The 18,951-nt window shown below is 51.3% G+C and overlaps 11 protein-coding genes and 1 non-coding gene across 12 annotated transcripts; 5 read left to right on the top strand and 7 right to left on the bottom strand.

The window, feature by feature from the left end:
• Nucleotides 1–48: 48 nt before the first annotated feature.
• On the top strand, nt 49–2,103 carry CC1G_00371 (hypothetical protein; the record flags this gene model as incomplete). Its single annotated transcript, XM_001837183.2, has 7 exons — nt 49–231; nt 287–828; nt 929–1,294; nt 1,349–1,446; nt 1,497–1,534; nt 1,584–1,760; nt 1,820–2,103. The coding sequence occupies 7 exons, from the start codon at nt 49–51 to the stop codon at nt 1,955–1,957; spliced, it is 1,542 nt and encodes a 513-aa protein (XP_001837235.2). The 3' UTR covers nt 1,958–2,103.
• On the bottom strand, nt 2,082–3,284 carry CC1G_00370 (amidohydrolase 2; the record flags this gene model as incomplete). The annotated part of the gene is made up of 5 exons (XM_001837182.1): nt 2,082–2,230; nt 2,295–2,586; nt 2,638–2,774; nt 2,843–2,920; nt 2,969–3,284. 5 exons carry the CDS (start codon nt 3,282–3,284, stop codon nt 2,082–2,084), a joined length of 972 nt encoding a protein of 323 aa, XP_001837234.1.
• A 200-nt stretch (nt 3,285–3,484) lies between these two features.
• CC1G_00369 (short-chain dehydrogenase) lies at nt 3,485–4,492 on the bottom strand (the record flags this gene model as incomplete). Its single annotated transcript, XM_001837181.2, has 5 exons — nt 3,485–3,718; nt 3,776–3,842; nt 3,900–4,220; nt 4,268–4,405; nt 4,455–4,492. 5 exons carry the CDS (start codon nt 4,490–4,492, stop codon nt 3,485–3,487), a joined length of 798 nt encoding a protein of 265 aa, XP_001837233.2.
• Nucleotides 4,493–4,654: 162 nt separating this feature from the next.
• On the top strand, nt 4,655–6,049 carry CC1G_00368 (pyruvate dehydrogenase e1 component beta subunit; the record flags this gene model as incomplete). The annotated part of the gene is made up of 6 exons (XM_001837180.1): nt 4,655–4,774; nt 4,828–4,935; nt 4,996–5,111; nt 5,171–5,414; nt 5,474–5,908; nt 5,963–6,049. 6 exons carry the CDS (start codon nt 4,655–4,657, stop codon nt 6,047–6,049), a joined length of 1,110 nt encoding a protein of 369 aa, XP_001837232.1.
• A 61-nt stretch (nt 6,050–6,110) lies between these two features.
• On the bottom strand, nt 6,111–8,800 carry CC1G_00367 (HIS4; the record flags this gene model as incomplete). The annotated part of the gene is made up of 3 exons (XM_001837179.2): nt 6,111–6,395; nt 6,448–6,803; nt 6,854–8,800. The coding sequence occupies 3 exons, from the start codon at nt 8,798–8,800 to the stop codon at nt 6,152–6,154; spliced, it is 2,547 nt and encodes an 848-aa protein (XP_001837231.1). The 3' UTR covers nt 6,111–6,151.
• Nucleotides 8,801–8,933: 133 nt separating this feature from the next.
• Nucleotides 8,934–9,013, top strand: CC1G_20114. Its single transcript has one exon. It is a non-coding gene; the product is annotated as a tRNA-Gln (tRNA).
• Nucleotides 9,014–9,160: 147 nt separating this feature from the next.
• On the top strand, nt 9,161–10,140 carry CC1G_00366 (hypothetical protein; the record flags this gene model as incomplete). Its single annotated transcript, XM_001837178.2, has 6 exons — nt 9,161–9,295; nt 9,349–9,418; nt 9,468–9,531; nt 9,584–9,671; nt 9,725–9,781; nt 9,838–10,140. The coding sequence occupies 6 exons, from the start codon at nt 9,161–9,163 to the stop codon at nt 9,988–9,990; spliced, it is 567 nt and encodes a 188-aa protein (XP_001837230.1). The 3' UTR covers nt 9,991–10,140.
• Nucleotides 10,138–11,619, bottom strand: CC1G_00365 (hypothetical protein; the record flags this gene model as incomplete). The annotated part of the gene is made up of 5 exons (XM_001837177.2): nt 10,138–10,660; nt 10,724–10,853; nt 10,921–11,029; nt 11,087–11,528; nt 11,588–11,619. The coding sequence occupies 5 exons, from the start codon at nt 11,617–11,619 to the stop codon at nt 10,138–10,140; spliced, it is 1,236 nt and encodes a 411-aa protein (XP_001837229.2).
• A 160-nt stretch (nt 11,620–11,779) lies between these two features.
• Nucleotides 11,780–13,634, top strand: CC1G_00364 (hypothetical protein; the record flags this gene model as incomplete). The annotated part of the gene is made up of 10 exons (XM_001837176.2): nt 11,780–11,997; nt 12,047–12,094; nt 12,156–12,295; nt 12,354–12,389; nt 12,445–12,451; nt 12,505–12,627; nt 12,695–12,775; nt 12,829–12,862; nt 12,920–13,254; nt 13,315–13,634. Exons 1-10 carry the CDS (start codon nt 11,808–11,810, stop codon nt 13,632–13,634), a joined length of 1,314 nt encoding a protein of 437 aa, XP_001837228.2. The 5' UTR covers nt 11,780–11,807.
• Nucleotides 13,635–13,649: 15 nt separating this feature from the next.
• On the bottom strand, nt 13,650–15,169 carry CC1G_00363 (hypothetical protein; the record flags this gene model as incomplete). The annotated part of the gene is made up of 5 exons (XM_002911167.1): nt 13,650–13,981; nt 14,078–14,430; nt 14,518–14,614; nt 14,686–14,986; nt 15,039–15,169. 5 exons carry the CDS (start codon nt 15,167–15,169, stop codon nt 13,715–13,717), a joined length of 1,149 nt encoding a protein of 382 aa, XP_002911213.1. The 3' UTR covers nt 13,650–13,714.
• CC1G_00362 (glutamine synthetase) lies at nt 14,301–16,766 on the bottom strand. Its single transcript, XM_002911166.1, has 8 exons — nt 16,644–16,766; nt 16,548–16,591; nt 16,135–16,495; nt 15,549–16,079; nt 15,039–15,493; nt 14,686–14,986; nt 14,518–14,614; nt 14,301–14,430 (listed from the first exon to the last, which is right to left on the bottom strand). The coding sequence occupies exons 1-5, from the start codon at nt 16,717–16,719 to the stop codon at nt 15,441–15,443; spliced, it is 1,065 nt and encodes a 354-aa protein (XP_002911212.1). The 5' UTR covers nt 16,720–16,766; the 3' UTR covers nt 14,301–14,430; nt 14,518–14,614; nt 14,686–14,986; nt 15,039–15,440.
• Nucleotides 16,767–16,944: 178 nt separating this feature from the next.
• On the bottom strand, nt 16,945–18,056 carry CC1G_00361 (hypothetical protein; the record flags this gene model as incomplete). Its single annotated transcript, XM_001837173.2, has 8 exons — nt 16,945–17,166; nt 17,228–17,300; nt 17,357–17,422; nt 17,483–17,510; nt 17,577–17,593; nt 17,650–17,780; nt 17,840–17,965; nt 18,023–18,056. The coding sequence occupies 8 exons, from the start codon at nt 18,054–18,056 to the stop codon at nt 17,153–17,155; spliced, it is 489 nt and encodes a 162-aa protein (XP_001837225.2). The 3' UTR covers nt 16,945–17,152.
• Between the last annotated feature and the right edge of the window lie 895 nt (nt 18,057–18,951).

Here is an 18,951-nt window from a genome sequence, read left to right as displayed (position 1 = left end):
CTCTGGCGACCACAGGGCTATCCGCACTTCCTGCCCAACCAGGCGGCTATGGCGGTTGTCCTTCCACCCTCTCCGTCCCCCTGTTTCTACTCGGCTCTCTTCACAATCGTCTTGCCATTCTGGTCCGTTATCCCGCTTTCCTGGACTTTTGTCGTCTACTCGCTATACACTGGGAGGATATGGGCCTACGGATATCTAGGTCTGACATCCTTTGCGTTTGCCCTGTGCGAGGTGTTTCTTTTTTCTTTTTTTCTCGCCGCTCCCCGAGACACTAACTCCGTCCCAGGTTTTCTTTAGCGTCTACCATTGGCAGCTAGCGCGTTACATCTCCACTGTAGCACCCAATGCGCCCGCACCCTACCACGAGATCCAAGCCGCACTCACCCGTTTGTTGCAAACTGGACTTGCCGGCCTCCCTGAGGACGGAGGCGATCACGAATCCTTGTTTGTCGAGCGACCAGGCAGCCCAGAAGAAGACATCATTCAGCTAGACTTCGACGACCCCAGAGCGGTCGATTTCCGCGACTGCCTTAGAACATGGTTCCAAAAGGTTCCCTGGTCAGACGTTAAACTCAACGACATCCGGAAATGGCTTTACTGGTCACTCTACAACGCCGAGATGGGCCAGTACGACTCTTTGGACGAATCCCAGAGGGAAAAACTAGACCATGCGCTGGACCTGCTTGAGAAGCGTATGGGGTGTAAAGTCGAGGATGGCCCGGGGATCAGCGTCACGCCTATGCGCCTCACCATCGACCCCGTCCAAATTTGGGGCAGGCCTTTCGTCTTCTATGCTCTCATCAAGTCCATAAACTGGACTCTGCAAAAGTACTATGAAACCAAATTTGACGCACGTTATGGATGTCACGACCAATTAGAGCAAGTCGCTTCTCCATTCCTCCGATCCCCTTTGCTCACATTCCACAAGGTACCTCCTCCGCATCCCACAAGGATGGAACTACCTTTCTTCACCCCGCCCCCTTGTTTTCATTCACGGACTAGGGATGGGCCTCATGCAATATCACCTTCTCATCTCCCACATGCTTGAATCCATCTCGGATAGGCCAATCCTCATCATCCTACAACCCCACATCAGCCAGGATATCTTTCATCCCCGGTTCCTCACTCCTATGAGCAGACATCAGATGTCTCATAAACTCGCTGCTCTCCTGAAGGATCTCGGATGGACCCACGTTGAATACGAGGACGATGATTTCAATGATGAAGAGGAGAGGAAGATTGCTAAAACCTTGATGGAGCACAAGAGAGGCATCACCATGCTCAGTCATTCCAAGTGCGCACTCCCAACTTTCCCCAGATGAAGACCCTCTCTTATGCTCCCTCGTAGCGGCTCTTATACCCATGCATGGATGCTTAAGGAACATCCTCATCTAGTAACCCGCTCCTGTTTTGTCGACCCAGTGACATTCTGTTCATGGGAAGGAGGTGAGTTACATGGATAATCACTCTCGCTTGCGACTCATTGCTTGTCATAGATGTGTGTTACAACTTTATTTATCGCACGCCGAAAACGGTAAGTCCTCACCCCCTTCTGCACCCTGCTTCCTCAGACCTTGGACTAGGGAATGCAACTCCTCATGAAATATTTCGTGGGCACTGAACTTGGCGTGGCCAACCTGCTCCAACGACATTTCGACTGGGTGTCCAACTCACTCTGGTATGAAGAAATTCCAAATGCTCGTGACCCATCCAAGACTCTCTTCCTTCTCGGTGGCAGGGATGAAATCGTCCACTCGGAGGTTGGCCTTTCCTCCTCAGTTCACGCGAAAAAGGTGATACTAATAATCCGACGTTATAGCGCGTCCGTCGGTACCTCCGCTCGCACGGCGTGCGCAAAAACCTTTGGTTTGATCCCGACGCGAAACATGGTGAAGCGCTCATGACAGGGAGCCCAGGGCATACAGAGATCTTACGTTGGTTGAACGAGGGAAGCTGAAATAGATGGTCATTATGATGGACCTTTTTAAGAGACTACACTGTTATAACGACATAGCTCGAGCGGCGGGCGACGAATTATTTATCACTATTAGAGACAAATCGGGAGCTAAAGATCCCTAGAACTAATTGATTTCCACCTGCATTCCGAGTGCTTTGTTTGGGAAGAGCTTGAGGGCATTCTCGGACATGATTCGTCGAAGTTTGGCCGGATCGTGGACACAATGCTCTTTCAATTTCCCAGTGAACCACTGTGCAGAAGAAACATCGACAGCTACAGTAGACGACAAATCCTGTTAGATACTAGTAGACAATTGACCATACCGACTTTAACTTACCAGGCAAGTCCGTCCCGAAAAGCAGGCGATCCGGCAGGGCGAATGCTTCCATAGCTTGGAGGTTTGGTCCGTACGAGCTCAACGCAGTGTCGAAATAAAAGCTTCTGAAGTCTTCAAGGATCTCTTCGGGAGTCAAGGGACAGCCCATGTAATTTGATAAAACCGCGACGCGTGCAGCGAGGGAGGGCAGCGATCCGCCCATGTGTGAGAGGATGATTTTGGTGTCACTGTAGCGCCGTTTTCGACCTGTTACGACGAGATGGGACGCGGCTTTGAATGTTTCATTGCATACCTAGTAGGAGGGCAACGGTGAATGGGGCGTGTACAAGGAGAGAGTGCATACCTCCGTTATGGGTATACCGAGCCAAGGGTGTGGAAAGGGCGTAGAAGACTCGGTTTGGGTTCCATGAAGGAATACGACGGTACGCCGACGGTTCAGTTCTTGCCAGATTCTATCAAATCTGTCATCCCCGATGTATCCTAGTAAATGTACTCAGTGCCAATCCATGTCACCCCAAAGGAACCTGAACTCGTACTAGCCGACGGACCTTCCCCGCAATGCGACGGCAATGCTATGCCATCTGCTCTGAGTTCGTCCAAGGCGTAGGAAATCTCTGCTAGGCAGCCTGGTGGTGCATTAGAAATGGTATTATACCAAGCCCGTCGACACACACCTTGAACATCGTCAAGGAAAGGAAGAGTAGCGAAGAACCCGAATCTTGAAGGATGTTTTGCGCATATCTGAGCAGCGAACCTGTTTCTCTCCCTTGCGAGTGACCTGTTTTTGGGGCTGACCTCACCCGCAGCGATTGCTGGAAAAGAAAGAATGCTGATGTCCACGCCCGAGGCATCCATGAGTTTGAGACTGAGTTCTGGAGACCAACCCAAGTTCCCTTCAGGCGTCTTCCACCCTATCTTATCATTGGTTCTTTTCTTGTGGTCTTTGAGGTCAGAAGAGAAGTAGTGGTGATGAACGTCGACGCACAGCATCTTGGGGGGTGGCGAGATCGAGGAATGAGTCTTGAGCGCGTAGAAGATACCTTTATATTCTTGGGGTTCCCGAAACTCGTTCGAAATTTTGAGTCAATGACGATACAAGCTCGGTCTTGTTCGTTGCGCACTTTAGGAAATTATATTGCTGTTTGCTGTTTAATCTACACCGTCAAAAGGCCGTCCAAAATGACTGATCTTCAACTGCCGTTGGCATTGGCATTGGCAGGCTTCCTAAACGGCGCACATTCATCCGAGTCCCAGCTTACAAACTTGCCACTGAGTTCCTTAGGTGCTTGGAGGGCGAGAGCTGCGATAACATATCCGCAATCCTCTGGCTTAACCAACTTTCCTTCGGCGTGGACTTTGATAAACTTTTCGTAGTCCTCGGGGGACATGGCGTTTGTCCCAATTAGTCTAAGCTTTGCCTGCATCTGTAAGTTTTGATGAGCAAGGTAGGGGGGACAATCGGACTGTTGGCTCGTACGAACATTGGTGTCTACCATCCCTGGTCGCAATGCAACCGAGATGACGTCGGACTCTTCTTCCGCCAAGGTCCTATTTTTACCCAAGGTAAGCGCATGGCCGATACACACAAGACAAGACCGAGCTAACCGGCACAGAGAGTTCATTGCTGCTTTGCTCGCATTGTAGGGACCCCATCCAGCGGTTCCCTTGACCGCGGCCCCTGAACTGACGAAGACGATTCGACCACCGTCTGGATTCTTCCTCAAAGAAGGGAGGGCACTCCTTGTTGCGGTGATTAAGGAGAAAAAGTTGATGTCAAAGTGGCATTTCCAATGGTCCAAAGGCGTAGCATCGTCACCGATCCGAGTCATAGGGTCGATGGTTCCTGCATTGAGGATGAGGCCGTCAAGTCGACGATGGCGGTGGGCAGCGTGATTGATGGCATCGGTGAGTTTCTTCTCGTCTACACTGTAGACGATCAGCTGGGGAAGACCAAATGTGGCGCTTATACTAACATGTCGCATTCGATGAAATCTACGCTTTCGGTTGCGAGTTCTATTTCGGCCAACTCTGGACTGCGTGACCGGGAGATGGCGACGACGACGGCATTGAACTCATTGATTAGATGCCTTGTGACGGCGAGACCTATTCCTCTTTGGAAAAGTCAATACTGTGTTGAAGGGTTTGAGAGGTTATGAGGACTTTGAGGCTCCGGTAACGACTACGACGGGCTTGTGCATTGAATTGATGATGATTGGCGATGGACAAGACCGGACTCCGATTGCGGACCAGGGTTGTGTGTGTGTGGGCTGAGTTTGAAAAAGCCCCCAAGAAACGGGCGCAGTGAATTGACCTCAAAAATATTGCTCAGCCAGTGTCGTCGTTGACCTTGTCCCTCCACCATGCTCTCCCGTCGTCTCCTCTCTCGCGTCGCCCCCACCCTCAACCGCGCACCAAGACTCCCTCAACGTCTGCCAGCTCTAGCTCTCCGTCGGTATGCAACGGGAGCAGAACAACACACGGTAGGCCGTCGCGTCATAACTTTTTTGCATCCGCATGTGACACGGCTCTCCAGATGACCGTCCGAGAGGCGCTCAACCTTGCCATGGAGGAAGAGATGACCCGGGACGAAAACGTCTTCATCCTTGGCGAGGAGGTCGCTCGCTATAATGGTGCCTATAAGGTATTCTTCCCCGAATGTCCATCTTAAATCTCGACAACTCAACACCCATGATTTCAAAAGGTCACCAAGGGCCTCATGGACAAGTTTGGCGAGAGGCGCGTCGTCGACACACCCATTACTGAGATGGGTTTCGCTGGCATCGCTGTCGGTGCTGCCTTGCAGGGTCTTCGACCCATGTACGTGTTCCCCGACGCCAACTCATCACCCTTCACTAACCCTGAAATCCCTAAAACAGTTGCGAGTTCATGACTTTCAACTTCGCAATGCAGGCCATTGATCAGATTGTCAACTCGGCAGGCAAGACCTATTACATGTCTGGCGGCAACGTTCCCTGTCCCGTCGTATTCCGAGGCCCCAACGGTGCTGCTCTCGGTGTAGCTGCCCAGCATTCCCAGGACTATGCCGCTTGGTATGGTTCTATCCCTGGATTGAAGGTCGTCAGCCCATGGAGTGCCGAAGACTGCAAGGGTCTGCTCAAGGTAAATGACCCATTTCATATTCCGCTCCCCCGAGTCAAGTCTTAAATGATACATCACAGTCCGCCATCCGGGATCCTAACCCAGTCGTCTTCCTCGAGAACGAAATGATGTACGGTGTCTCCTTCCCCGTGTCCCAGGAGGCCCTGTCCACAGAATTCTTGCTCCCCATTGGCAAGGCCAAGGTTGAGAGGGAGGGTAGCGATGTCACCATTGTCGCTCACTCGAGGTCTGTCACACACAGTATGGAGGCTGCTGAGGTTCTCGCCAAGGAGGGTATCAAGGCTGAGGTCATCAACCTCCGAAGTATTCGTCCTCTCGATATCGACGCCATCATCAAGTCGGTTAAGAAGACGAACAGGCTCGTCATCGTCGAGGGTGGCTTCCCTCAATTCGGTGTCGGCAGCGAGATCTGCGCACAGATTGTCGAGAGCGAGGCCTTCGATTATCTTGACGCTCCCGTGGAGCGAGTTACTGGTGCTGACGTTCCCACACCGGTAAGCCTAAAACTTTATCGTCTTCTCGAAGATCGAGTCTAACACCATTCACAGTACGCCGCCAACTTGGAAGCTCTTTCCTTCCCCGATACGCCCTTGGTCGTGAAGGTCGCAAAACGTGCTCTCTACCGCACGAACTGATTTCTTATCGGATATATTCACGACTCTCCTATAGACTTGCACCTACTCACGACGCTCCCTTAGACACTGTATCGTATTCATATTATACCAGTTCATTGGTTATTACAATGCACCTTCTCGGTTTCCTATGGATTGAAGGCGAATGCGCACCGCGTTGGCGTGAGCTTGAAGGCCTTCGCAGTCCGCCAAGGTTGCAACCACTGGACCCAACCCTCCAAGACCGTCTGCAGTGATTTCTTGTGACGTTATGTGCTTCTGGAAGGAGAGGGTGTTGACACCACTGAACTGTCGAGCATAGCCGTTTGTCGGCAGCGTATGGTTGGTGCCAGAAGCATAGTCACCGCAACTGCATACAATCGTCAGCTGTCGGCTCATGGATTGGGTAATTAGGCACTCACCTCTCGGGTGTAAAGGCGCCAACGAAGATGCTTCCCGCGTTGTCGATTTGAGCGACTCTGTCGCTGGCATCTTGGAGGTGAAGGATCAAGTGCTCGGGTGCATAATCGTTGGAGAACGCGATACCCTCGTCGACGGTTGCAACCTTGACGATGTTGCTCTTGGGGATTGACTGACGAACAATGTCCACCCGTTCCAGCGCAAGTGCTTGCTTATTGACTTCCGCCTCGATCTCTGCGAGGTGCTCTTCGGTGAGATTGACGGCCACTAGGACGACCTGGGAATCGACACCGTGCTCGGCTTGCGACAACAGGTCTGCAGCAACGAAAGCAGGGTTGGCAGTGTGGTCGGCAATAACCTGGGAGGGCCGTCAGCGCGGCTCCGAAGGAATTCGAGATCTAAACTCACCAAGACTTCCGATGGCCCTGCAGGCATATCAATCGAAACGAGAGCATCGGTATCGTTCTGCACCAACATCTTGGCGGCAGTGACCCATTGGTTCCCCGGACCAAAGATCTTGTCGACCTTGGGGACGGTCTCTGTTCCATATGCCAAAGCAGAGACGGCTTGGGCACCGCCAGCCTTTAAGATGGCCGTCGCTCCAACGAGGTGCGCAACGTACATGACCTCGGGCGAAATGCTCCCATCCGAACGAGGAGGGGTAGCGAACACGATCTCCTTGCATCCAGCGACTTGAGCTGGGATACCAAGCATGAGGGCAGTCGAAGGGAGGATGGCGGTGCCTCCAGGAATGTAAAGACCAACACGGGCAATTGGTCGAGCGAATCGGGAACAAACGACGCCGGGCATTGTCTCAACCCGAAGAATCGCATCGCTGTTTTGTGCTTCGTGGAATTTTTTGATATTGGAGTAGGCGACATCGATGGCGTCGCGGATAAAGTCCTCGAGCTGCATGCTTTCCGGAGCGAAGGGAGGGAAGATGACTGTGGAGGAGAGCTGAGCACGGTCGAATTTGGCAGTGAATTCCAGGAGGGCTTTGTCTCCACGCTTGCGAACTTCCTCGACAATTGGTTTAACCTTGTCGATCATCTCGTTAGAGTTGAGGACAGGGCGACGGAGGAGCTGTGCCCGCTGCTCTGAGGAAGCAGTAGCGAGGTCGTAAGTGTTCATGCGGATCGTTTCTGTCGAAACTGGGGTTGCTTTGGCGGGGGCTGGTGCAGATTCAGCCTCCTTCTTTGACCATTGGGGTTTGGCATTCCCTGCTCTGCGAGTGACGCGTTTGGCTTTGCGATCGAGTGATCTTTCGATGTCGGCAATGGATACTCCAGCAGCCGTGCACTTGGTGAGGGCGAAGTAGATGAGATCAGCCGCCTCGAACTGGATCTCTTCCTTCGTTTCAGCGCGGCATAGCTCGTCAGCTTCTTCCATGATCTTGGAACGCAGAAGCTCTGCGTCATTGAAGAGACGGCGGGTATAGGAACCTTCGGGTGCCGATTCCAATCGCGAGCGCAAGATGTTCTCCAGAGCAGGCAACCCGCTAGCTTCTCCGAAGCAAGATTGCCTGTTCAGGTGGCAAAAGCCTGCACCATGCTGGACGACACGGAATTCCAAGCTGTCTGAATCACAGTCGAGCCGAATGCTAACGACCTCTTGGGTTGCTCCGGATGTCTCTCCCTTTCTCCAGAGGCCGTGTTTGCGGGATTGGTAAACCCCCTTGCCTGTCACAATGCTCTCCTTGACTGACTCGACGGAGGAATAAACCAGACCGAGGGAGTGGCCGGTTTCGGTCGAGACGATCGTCGGAAAGAGGCCATCCTTCCTGTCGGAAGTGATAGGCGCCACATACGCATCCGCGATGTTCAGGTTGGCGGCGGAAGTGGCTTCAAGAGTAAGCTGGGATTCCGGGAGGACGGGTGTAGCACCGATGCCCTTCAACTGGCGTACGTTTGAAGGGCTTGGAAGATCTGTCGAAGTCGATAGGACGTAGATGGCTGATCCCGCAAAGAACTTGGAAACCGATGTGACAAAGTCGAGGTCGAGGGAAGGTGTCTTCAAGAGAACCCCGGAAACTGCACTCCGGACTTTGTCGGACACGGCGCTGACATTGGCGACGTCGAGGAGAAGAACGAGTCGTTCACGCGGGATTGTGCCAATAACTTCCTTTGTCCAGGAAAGGGGCAAGATGAGTTTTTCAACGCCCTCGTCGAGCCATTTTATGAGTTGGTCGAGATCAACTGGATCAGTCGATGATTCGAAGAGTATGTATGGGTGATCTGCAGTTGATGGCAGAGGAACTGAGGATTGGGCTGATAAGATAACAGGGCCAATGCGGTTGAGCGCTTTGAAAAGCTGCTCGTCCCCTTGGGTTATCAGAGGGAGGAACGAGAACGACATCGGGAACAAGGTTAAAGGTGCAAATTTTGGAATTAGGGGTGATCAGCTTCCAATTCGGAATAATTGTACATGACTCGGCCGACTTGGTTCGCTGCAGCCGCCTCGGATAAAATCACTTCCAATGTGAGCCATCGGCTCTGTAGTGTAGCGGTTATCACTCAAGATTCTGATCATCGACTTCTTGAAACCCAGGTTCGATTCCTGGCAGGGCCTAGCTGTTATTTTTTTTCGATATCCAAAACCCGCGTGCATGCGGTGGCCATGACGTACGGTTTAAGTAGGGTCACTAATGATGTCATTGCACTTGGAACCAATATTAATGCAAACGACGAGGGCTCGTTGGTCCTTGTCTTCTTCGAAATGTCTATCCATATCCCAAATATCCTTTTGGCGATTCCCAGGAACCCAGTGACCGCCGTTGGCCTACCTCTGGCCATTGGTTTTTTGTCCGGGTCACCCCCTGCTTCCAAGGTCGCTAATACTCACTGGTACCACGTACGTTCCCAGTCCGGCGCAGTTGGAGAAACATTGAAACTAACCATCCAAAGGCCCTCAATGCACCACCCGCAAGTCCTCCAAGGGAAATCTTCCCATTTGTCTGGACATTGCTGTATTGCGGTGAGTGATTCGAAGGGGATGGCTTCACGTCGTTGCTGATGACCACTAGCCATGGGATACGCATCGCATGTAGCCGTGAAGGCCTTGGACAAGTCTGCCTTGATACCCACTCGGTAAGCTTCAGCCTAGATAGATTAGCTGTACAAGCAGCTAACGGGACTGCAGTGACGATCTTTCCCTCGGTATCGCTCTTTACTATGTCCAGCTTGGATTGAACTTCGTCTGGAGTCCTTTGTTCTTCGGAACCCACAACGTAGGTCCCTGTTTCATTCCTCAACGGACCAAGGCTGAAGCCCAACCCTTCAGACCGGATTGGCACTAGTCGACAGTGTCCTCTTAACAGCAACCACATGGTATATGACGGTAGGTTACTACTTACTGGCATGGCGTGGTTCGACCATGGCTTACAGTCACAACAGAAAGTACTGGATAGGCCTACCGATGGGAAGGCAACCTATTTCCTTCTCCCATACTGTGCTTGGTTGGGCTATGCCACCTACCTCAATGGTGGTGTATGGTGGTTGAACGGCCCCGGACGCAAGTACCACGGCAAGGACGACCCCAAATTGTAAAAGTGTTTGATCAATGCAGTTGTTGACGCAATCATCGAAGTATTTCTTTTCACTTACATTCACAATCTCTTGGACGTTCTGTACAGTCAAATTGTACTAGTAATATCATGGCCACCTCCAGAGTAATGAATTTCTTCCTTTGTATTGTCATACTTGTGACCGAGGGCCCGAGCGTGAGTAGTCCAGGTCGACGTGGTCAAAAGTGTGGTCTTCGTCCAAGGCAGCTTCGAACTCTTCCAAGGTTAGTGGGCGCGAAGACTGTTCCCGCGCAAGCTGAGTTTCGTCGATGGATGCTGCAGTCGCGTGAACGACTTCCGGTGCTGTAGGTGTTGAAGATTCGACGGTAGCCTCGTTTCGCAGAGAGAGTATCTTTGAGCAGGAGAGTTGAGAACGCTTCCCCCACTGCTCTGCATCTGGCCGGAAATCGCAATAAAGGGAGTATCCACACCGATTCAACGATTTCGATGAGTAGCTGCTTGCCAACAGCTTCATCGCTCCTATCACAAAGGGGGTAGTCTGGCGAAAAGAGCGGCAAATGTAGCCAAATGCGGTCATAGGCGGAACGGGCGAATTATTAGAGAGGGCCCGCCATTGGCCTTCCTGCGTCTGATAAAGTGGTCTATTCGAGAATTCTGTGAGCGAGGTTGTTCGGGGCATGGTATAATGATACCTACATCCTGTCATTCAGAGGAGATTAGCAGAGGTCGGAACCGAATGGAACAGACGGACAGACCTTCTACCCATGAGTTCAACGAAGGGTTGGCTACCAGACCGAGAGACTTCCATACCACGATCCTTCCCAGACTTGTAAAGGCCGATGCTCACTCCTCTGGATATAGCGTTCATTTCTGTATAGACCGATGCTGAGACGGGGAGAAAGGCATCTGGGTCAACTCCGCACCCCGCGACATTAGCTCGAAGCCCGCCTACCGATACTCAAGGCTTCTTCTCTCTTAAAGTTCATAGTCTCTGCGACTACCATGGCCCAAGCAGTCATCACCGGTGCTCGATTTATGACAACAAACTTGGAAGAAAGGACCTAGACGTTTGTGGTAAGAAATGCGTTCTGGTATCAATGTGAATAGCGAATGCTGACCGCTTCGTCCGAGACTTCATTGAACTCAAGACTTCCAAGGGTAGAACCTTCCTCTTGCGGCCCGTCCGGAAGAAACTCATTCTTGACAATTTTCGTTCTTTTTCGTTTCGGTGGCGTAATCTTGGATGAAGGTAGCATGAGAAGATCGACGGCCGACTGGTCACTTACAATAGCATCAACAGCAGGGGAGCCGGAGGAAAATGACTTTCCCGCAGACTTGGATGGCGATGTCGTGGATGGACTAGAGTCTTCTGCGCCATCTGAATCTCTAGCCCGCTTCGACGCAGTACCGCGTTTAGGTTTGACGGGTATGGGAGTGAAGCCTGCTTTCCTGAATGCTGCCAACACCTGCTTCCTGTCGGAGGAGTCGGTAATCCCGCAATCCTGCAGCGTAAAGTCGTTCAGGTCGCGGATTTGAGCAGGTGTCGAGTGGGACTTGTAGCTGTGTCAGACCGGTGAGCATGTGTCCCCCTGCCAAAACCGACGCGGAGGTCAACAAACATTTTGCCAGCAAGTCCCATAGCCTTTGACATGGATAAAGTTCCATTTGTGAGGTGCTTCAGGTACTGTGCCAATGGTATTTTCCTATTTTCAGATTCCACCGAGGCCATGTTCCAAGTCGCAGTGATGGTACGCGGAGAAGAGTTTTGATCCAGCCTTTCGCCAAGCCGGAGTCTAATTACAACTTGATCAACAACCGCCATCATCACCCGTGTTCTCTATGGCCAAATTCACGACTTTACAACAAGAAAGGGAGAGGTCCACAAGCTACGAGACCGAAGACGACGCAGAAGAGGAGGAGCAGGATCAGCTGGAGGATGAGTCAGACGATGACAATCCATTTGAATTCAAGATTCGAGGAGCTGTACTTCCACCTACCGCGGATAATTGCAAAATGCAGGAGCTGTATCGTACGTTGGAAAATCCTATACATGCGCTTGTCTTCTGACTGCTCGATAGGAATGATACACGAAGGAATGATTGATCTGTGCCCGCCGTACCAACGAGGTATGACACGCCAACGACCTCTTGCCTCTCCCGACACCGTTGAGCCTTTCATGCCACACAGAACCTGTTTGGCCCGCAGCAAAGCAGACCAAGCTGATTGATTCAATATTCCGAAACTTCTACATACCTCCATTGGTGTTTGCTGTGAAGTACTCCGAAGAGCTCGAGGGAAACATCTGGGTCTGTGTTGACGGGAAGCAGGTCAGTTATCACTGAGTTACTGGGGTTTAAAAATGTCTGAACCGTCGTTTGTTCTCAGCGTCTAACGTCCATCATGAGGTTTATGGATGGTTCAGTGAGTTACTTCACAATTCTTCGTGTCACTGGTACTGACCAGAGCTTTCGCCCAGATTCCTCGTAAGGTTTACTCTTTCCCCGTGGTTTAATCGCATTTAAACCCCGTCCTATAGACAAGGACCCCAAGACGGGCAAATCATGGTATTACACAACACCTGACATTCCAAACTCGAGGGGCCGTTTGCAAATCCCTTTACCGTTCAAGGAATCGTTTGACAACAGGTCCCTAATATGTGGTAAGTGTCGCGATCCGCTCACCCCAAAGACAGCCATCCTCTAAATCATAGCTTTGGAAATCATAAGTGCAATACCAAGATCTTACTTCCACTAACGAGCGGCAGATATTCCAGAGGGTGCAACTGGGAGTGGCTCTACAAGCTGGAGGTTGGTGAAACCCTCGAGTTCTTCGATCGTCGCACTAACGTTCACTTCTATAGAGAAACTCAAGGCAATATCATCACCTCGTGCGGAGTACGTGTCCGCCATTACTACTTTGAAGCTCCTACTTACAGGCGCCACGACCCATAGGTGGATTGGCTTGCTTGTACAGCAATACATTGAAATTGAAGGAGGCCTTCAAGAGGCTATCACGTTTGATACGACGCGCGGTCGGGACTTCCAAAACTTGGCTTCAATGGTATACTGTTGCGAGGGCATCCGAGGCAACGAAGAGCGTTTCCCTTCCGCAGTTACCCTCGAAAACTGGCTGACTGCAGAGGATGCACCCACCAAACAATTCAAGAGGGAGATCAATGGTGTGCTAGACGACCTATTGGCGATCGCGTCCGATTCCAGGTACAATAAGGACCTCGCTTCTCTCCAGAAAGCCAAGAGGTTCGCTCCAGTCGAGTTTGTCTTCATTGGTACCGTTCCTTTCCCTTTTTAAGCGTACTAGCAACGAGACTCATTTCTCCTTTTCTCAGGCGTTCTGCTTTTCCAGCTCGTGAATGAGTCACGGGCATCAATGGCGAAAGCTGTACACCAGATGGTCAGCACTATCCGCAAAGACTATATCGACGTCCGGATGAATTCAAAGGTCTGCAAAACCCTGTGGAAATACGTTGATCAACTATCGAAGAATCCAGAAAAGGAGCTACCAGGACTTGCAGGTTCGTCGAAGAAGAAGCCATCTACTGGCAACAAGAAGCGGAGGATAGACGAGGACGAGGATGAGGAAACCATTGGAGCATCTAGTCACGCGAGGCCAAAGAAGGCGGCCAAGAAATCAGCTGGCAGGACTTAGCGCCTGAACTGGTCCCACATCATTGGATACTTTAGACTACTCGAGGGCGTACTGCTTCGTATATGTTTGTACACTATTTCTCATCCACTGTATTGGGCCCTGGCCGTGTAGTATACCGTTCCTTCCTCAGTAATAGCACGACAATACTTGAGCAATAGCTTGTCTCGTTCCTTTGTGTTAACAGCAATATCGTTTAGGAATGCACTGATTTCGTCTCCCTTCCATTTAGCGCGGGTCAAAAATAGGTCCGCAAAACGGGCTGCTGGGTCAGGAGGCAAGGCTAAAGAAGGGAAGTACTGCAGAGACTCCGCGCCGGAGAGGGATGACTTGTGTTCCAAGTAGTTGCCCTGTGGCCGGAAAGGTTTCAGTATAACATTCCATGATATGAATCGGACTAAGGCCTTCAGAGCCCCTGAGGGGTTTCTAAAGGGAAAGGTACCCACAGCAATAAGCTTCAATGTAACTCGATCAGCGAAAGTATCGCCAACAACCTCTTTCCATTGTGATAGGAAGGCGCGTTTCGCGATTGGATCGTCCTTGTGGTTCCTCAATATACCAAGCCCCAACTCTTTAATGACTTCATCCACATCCATCTTCCACTTTCCGGCGTGGATTTCGCCGAACCAAGCAAGGACTTGGGTGGATACAACTCGGGATATCTCGTGGTCATCGGAGAGAGATGAAGTTAAAGCCTCCACCGACGCGTTGGAGTGGGGCTGGGACAAGGATACCAAGAGGTTTAAAATGAGCTCAAGGATGTTCTGAAGATACGCTGGCGCAATGGGACGCAGTTCGCCTGCAATTGCACGTCCCGCGTTAGCGCCACGTTTGGATTTCATGGGACAAAAACATGAGTTCAAAAAGATGGAAGGGGTGTGCTTACGGTTTATGACGAGAATTCTCCGTTGCTTAAGGCATGAATCGAGTTCCACGTCGCTGGCTTGGATCTCTTCTTGAGCCTGTTCGTACGTAAATCGGGCCTTTGAGGAGGACAAAAAAAGGGTTCAGTTGGCGGTTATGTTCGATGGAACGCGTCAAAGGTTAAGCGAACCTCATTGTCCAAGTCATCTGTTTCATCCTCGTCTTCCTGATCCTCTCCGTACTCCCTGGATCGTATTCGGGAGATCAGCTTTTGGATTTTGGGGACAGCAGGAGCGAGTTCTAGAATTTCATTGATCTGGTCGCGTATCACGACTGTGTCGTCCCTACCGGCGAGTTCCAGTGAATGAGCCGCATCCTCGGGTGGTGTAACAATTAAGAGCGTGTTGGACAGATCGACAGAGCGAATGGTGTATGTTTTGTCTCGTGTGCACAAGACGGCATCCTCGTTCGAGTTCCCTTTGATGTTCAAGCTGAAAACGAGTTGCCAGCACGGTCTCGGGTGACAAGACAAAGACCTCACACCTCAAGGGATCTGAATTCTTGATCGCGGTCTCTACGAGGGCGGCTAGCTCCTGAGACAGTTCCAGCAGTTTGAACGATCCAGCTTCTTCGGTCGAAATGGGTGAGAAATGCAGAGCATATTCCGAAGACATGATAAACGTGAAAGAAGCGGCAAGAGGCCCTTGAAATCACACGCGAGGAGAAATCGTGGGGGACAAGCAAAAACCCTGGGTTGTGGGTATTCATACAATGCGCGGTTGTGGTATTACATATATATTATAAAACTACTTTCCTCCTCCCTCTCTCGATATCCCCAGAGTCCTTACGAATGATCCATATTACGGGTGGTAGGGTCAAACAATCTCATAAATGGCAATGCGAAGATAGATGTCTACGAATGAAATGAAATGATGCGCGAAGGGTTTAGTTGTTGAGGCAGACAGTCTCAACGATAATCGAAGTAACCCGGTAAGGATCTAAAACGGCACTGTCAGGGAAAGATTTTCGTGGACGAAAAGGGAAATAACATACCGATGTTGGAAGCTGGTCGGCGGTCCTCGAGGTAACCGTGTCCCTGAGCAGCGACATGTCGAGGAATACGAATGGATGCACCACGGTTGGCAACACCAGAGCTGAAGACGCCAATGTGGCCGGTTTCGTGGCGGCCGGTCAGACGCATGTCATTGTCGTCACCGTAGACGGCGATGTGCTCGTCGTGGCGCTTGCCTAATCGTTCGATGGCGGCTTCGATAGCCTTGATGCCGCCCTCTTCTCGCATAGACTTGGTGCTGAAGTTGGTGTGGCAGCCGGCACCGTTCCAGTCACCCTGGAGGGGTTTGGGATGGAAGGAAACCTTGACACCCCATTGTTCGGCGATACGGACGAGGAGGTATCGGGCCATCCAGAGGTGGTCGCCCATGGAGATACCTTCGCAAGGGCCGACTTGGAACTCCCATTGGGAGGGCATGACCTCAGCGTTGATACCAGAGATGTTGATACCGGCGTAGAGGCAAGCACGGTAGTGGGCCTCGATGAGGTCACGAGCGAAGACCTTGCCAGTACCTAGTGGAGCTTGTTAGGGACCGTTTGTTGGGGCTGACAAAAGACAAGAGCGTACCAGCACCACAGTAATAGGGACCTTGAGGGCCGGGGAAACCACCCTTGGGCCAGCCGAAGGGGGTGCCGTCGACGTCGAAGAGAGTGTACTCTTGCTCAAGACCGAACCAGGGCTCCTCGTCCTTTGCCTGCTCCATCACCTTGGCGGCATGGTGACGGAAGTTTGTCCTGTTGGGAGTTCCATCGTTGTTGTAAGTTTCTGCGAGGACGAGGATGTTGTCACCGCCACGGAAAGGATCCTTGAAGATGGCGGCGGGACGGAGGTAGACGTCGGAATCGTTGCCCGGGGCTTGGTTGGTGGAGGAGCCGTCAAAGTCCCAAATTCGAAGCTGACCAATGTCGGTCACCTTCTTGCTGACAGTCTGGCGACTATGTTAGGGTGAGTTGTTCGTCGGGGGCTCTGAACAAAATTACCGTGGTCTTTGAACGAAGGCCACCGTCACCATCAACCCAGACATCTAAAATGGGTGTGAGAAAAATCATCGTCGAAGCTGTTGGGGACGAGCGTACATTCAGCCTGGACCTTGTCGCCTTGGGGAAGGGCGAGGAAGGGGGCGAGGAGATCGTTGCGGTATTGGTAGGCCATTAGTTCTCAGAAATCAAGTAAAGAGAGGAGGAAAATCTGAAATGGACGAGGGTTTTTGGGGACAGGAAAAACCTCGACCCAGCCTAATATAGGCCCCGCTAAAAAGTGTTGACTCGTGTTTGCTGCTCCCGTCTCGGGGTTAGGGTTCCCGCGAAAATCCACGCTTGTGATTGGCCGATAAGATGTAAATGTCCTCCTCCCTTCGAGTTAATCTTATCATTGCTGCGCCCTGCCCCCACAATATCAAATTAGACCAAGCTCCCTTCACAACCCGCCTCGTCCCATCCGTCTACAACCATACCCGAACTCGATGCCAAGAAACACTGCCCCGCTCGGCCGAATGGCTCCGGTTTTCTTCTACATACTTTCATCTAAAAACTAGTCTTGTTTCCCCGATCAATATTGCCCTTGACCCCGCCTCAGCTACAACCAGCTACATTGCCGGGCCTTTCCAAAAGAAAAACTGTTTATTCTCTTTGTCTCCCCAGAGAAAAAGGGAACCGCTAACCAATCCGTGACCCAAGTCGTGCAATCGTGTCCTCTGCATTCTCCTGTTCTTCAACGCTGTCCGATTGCGTCACCTGCCACAGCCCCCAATCAGCACCCCACCACACAGATCCACAGTCATTCAACGCACCACACGGAGCACAGATTTCTTCGACGATTCTTGCAGCTCTCCAGCAATAATTAGCTCATCGAGGATCTACCAATACACAGTCAGTCTTCCTGCCTTTGTCCAATCTCAGTACAATGTATCACTTGCCGCATATGCCTTTTGGAAGTTGAAGATACTAAACTCGCGTGAGCCAAGGATCCGAGAGACTTTTGCTGCTGAAACAGTCGCTACAACCACTCACAGATCAAGTTCACAGACCTAGATGGAACGAACGTCATTGACCTGGCACTACAAGAGACTAAGAATCGACTGACATTGCCAAAATATCGATCCAACACCTCCACATATCGGTGGATTATCTCCAGCGTCACCAATTCGTTGTCCCCAGAGCTGATTCCCGTCACGAAGAACAGCGATGCATACCGTCTGTACACCACTTTGGTATCTGTTTCATTCCATTCGTTCAGGTCCGGACCTCCCTGCAACCCCGATGGAACTCCACACCTTTGTATTCCAAGAAGTTGCACATCCTCGTTCTCCGCGCGAGCACCAGCTGTGTAACATCCTTCACGATCTTCGCCTTGGATTTGGGCGGCAGCGTCGTGAACCACTTTGCCAGTCGGACCTTGCCTACCGATTTGTTAGTTTCCCCTTCTCAGGGGGCCTTGTGGCCGTTGAGTAGCACACCTTGCCGCGATACGAGCAGAATGTAGTTGATCATAGTTGTTGGCACTGTTCAATGCTGCGTGCTCGCTGTAAAGCCCTCACCTCCATTACCGTGAGAACAAAACTCTATATTAAGACACTATGCCAAACAGGAAGACGGATGCCGGCGGAAAGACTATCCGCGATTTCCAAGCTTTCACAGAACGTTCACAGCAGATCACACTGCACAGCAGCCAAGGAGCGGCGACGACCCAGTGTACTGGCGAAACGGTGACTTTACAAAAATATTGCTCCACCCTTCACTGTGCCGCCCATAAAGCAGTGTCCCAAGGTCGACCCCAACCGCCTCGACCCCTCTCGCCCGGGTCGGGTGTTTCTCCGTTGAAATATCCACTATCAATGTCATTCTTCTGGCCTTGGATCTCGTGACAGACATAAATAAATCACCGCTAAGAGAATCCTTCTCCCTTATCTCTCTGATACTTCTGGAATTGCTTTTATTCTTATCTCGTTCTCGACGACACAAATAGCGTGCCTAGACTGCAGAATGTTCCGTTTTGGCGACACCGAACCTGATCAACTGTCTAGTCAACGGATTGAATCGGATCCCCACCATGCTCTTGGGCGGTTTACGTTACACACTGGGGTAAAATCAGCCACAAGGAGCCACTCTGCTATCGTCGCTCGACGCCACGCTATATCACCTCACCTGTGACCTTGTATCGACTCGTATCGACTCGTATCGAGCGAAATCAGAGCTTTACGGCTGCTGCGGAATCTCACTGTCACTTTGCTTTCACTCTCACCGACAACCTCTTATCTCTTTGACATATCAAACAAACTCAAGCCCTGGCGGTTCTTTACTCCATTAACGCGGCTCTGGGGAAAGTATACAATTGTGGTTGCTCTTGAGAACCATTCTCTCGCCTTCTATTCGATCGGCGTTCGAG

This window comes from Coprinopsis cinerea (genome assembly GCF_000182895.1).
Source record: "Coprinopsis cinerea okayama7#130 chromosome 5 map unlocalized cont3.5, whole genome shotgun sequence".
NCBI lineage: Eukaryota > Fungi > Basidiomycota > Agaricomycetes > Agaricales > Psathyrellaceae > Coprinopsis > Coprinopsis cinerea.
This window is presented reverse-complemented; position numbering and strand designations above follow the sequence as displayed.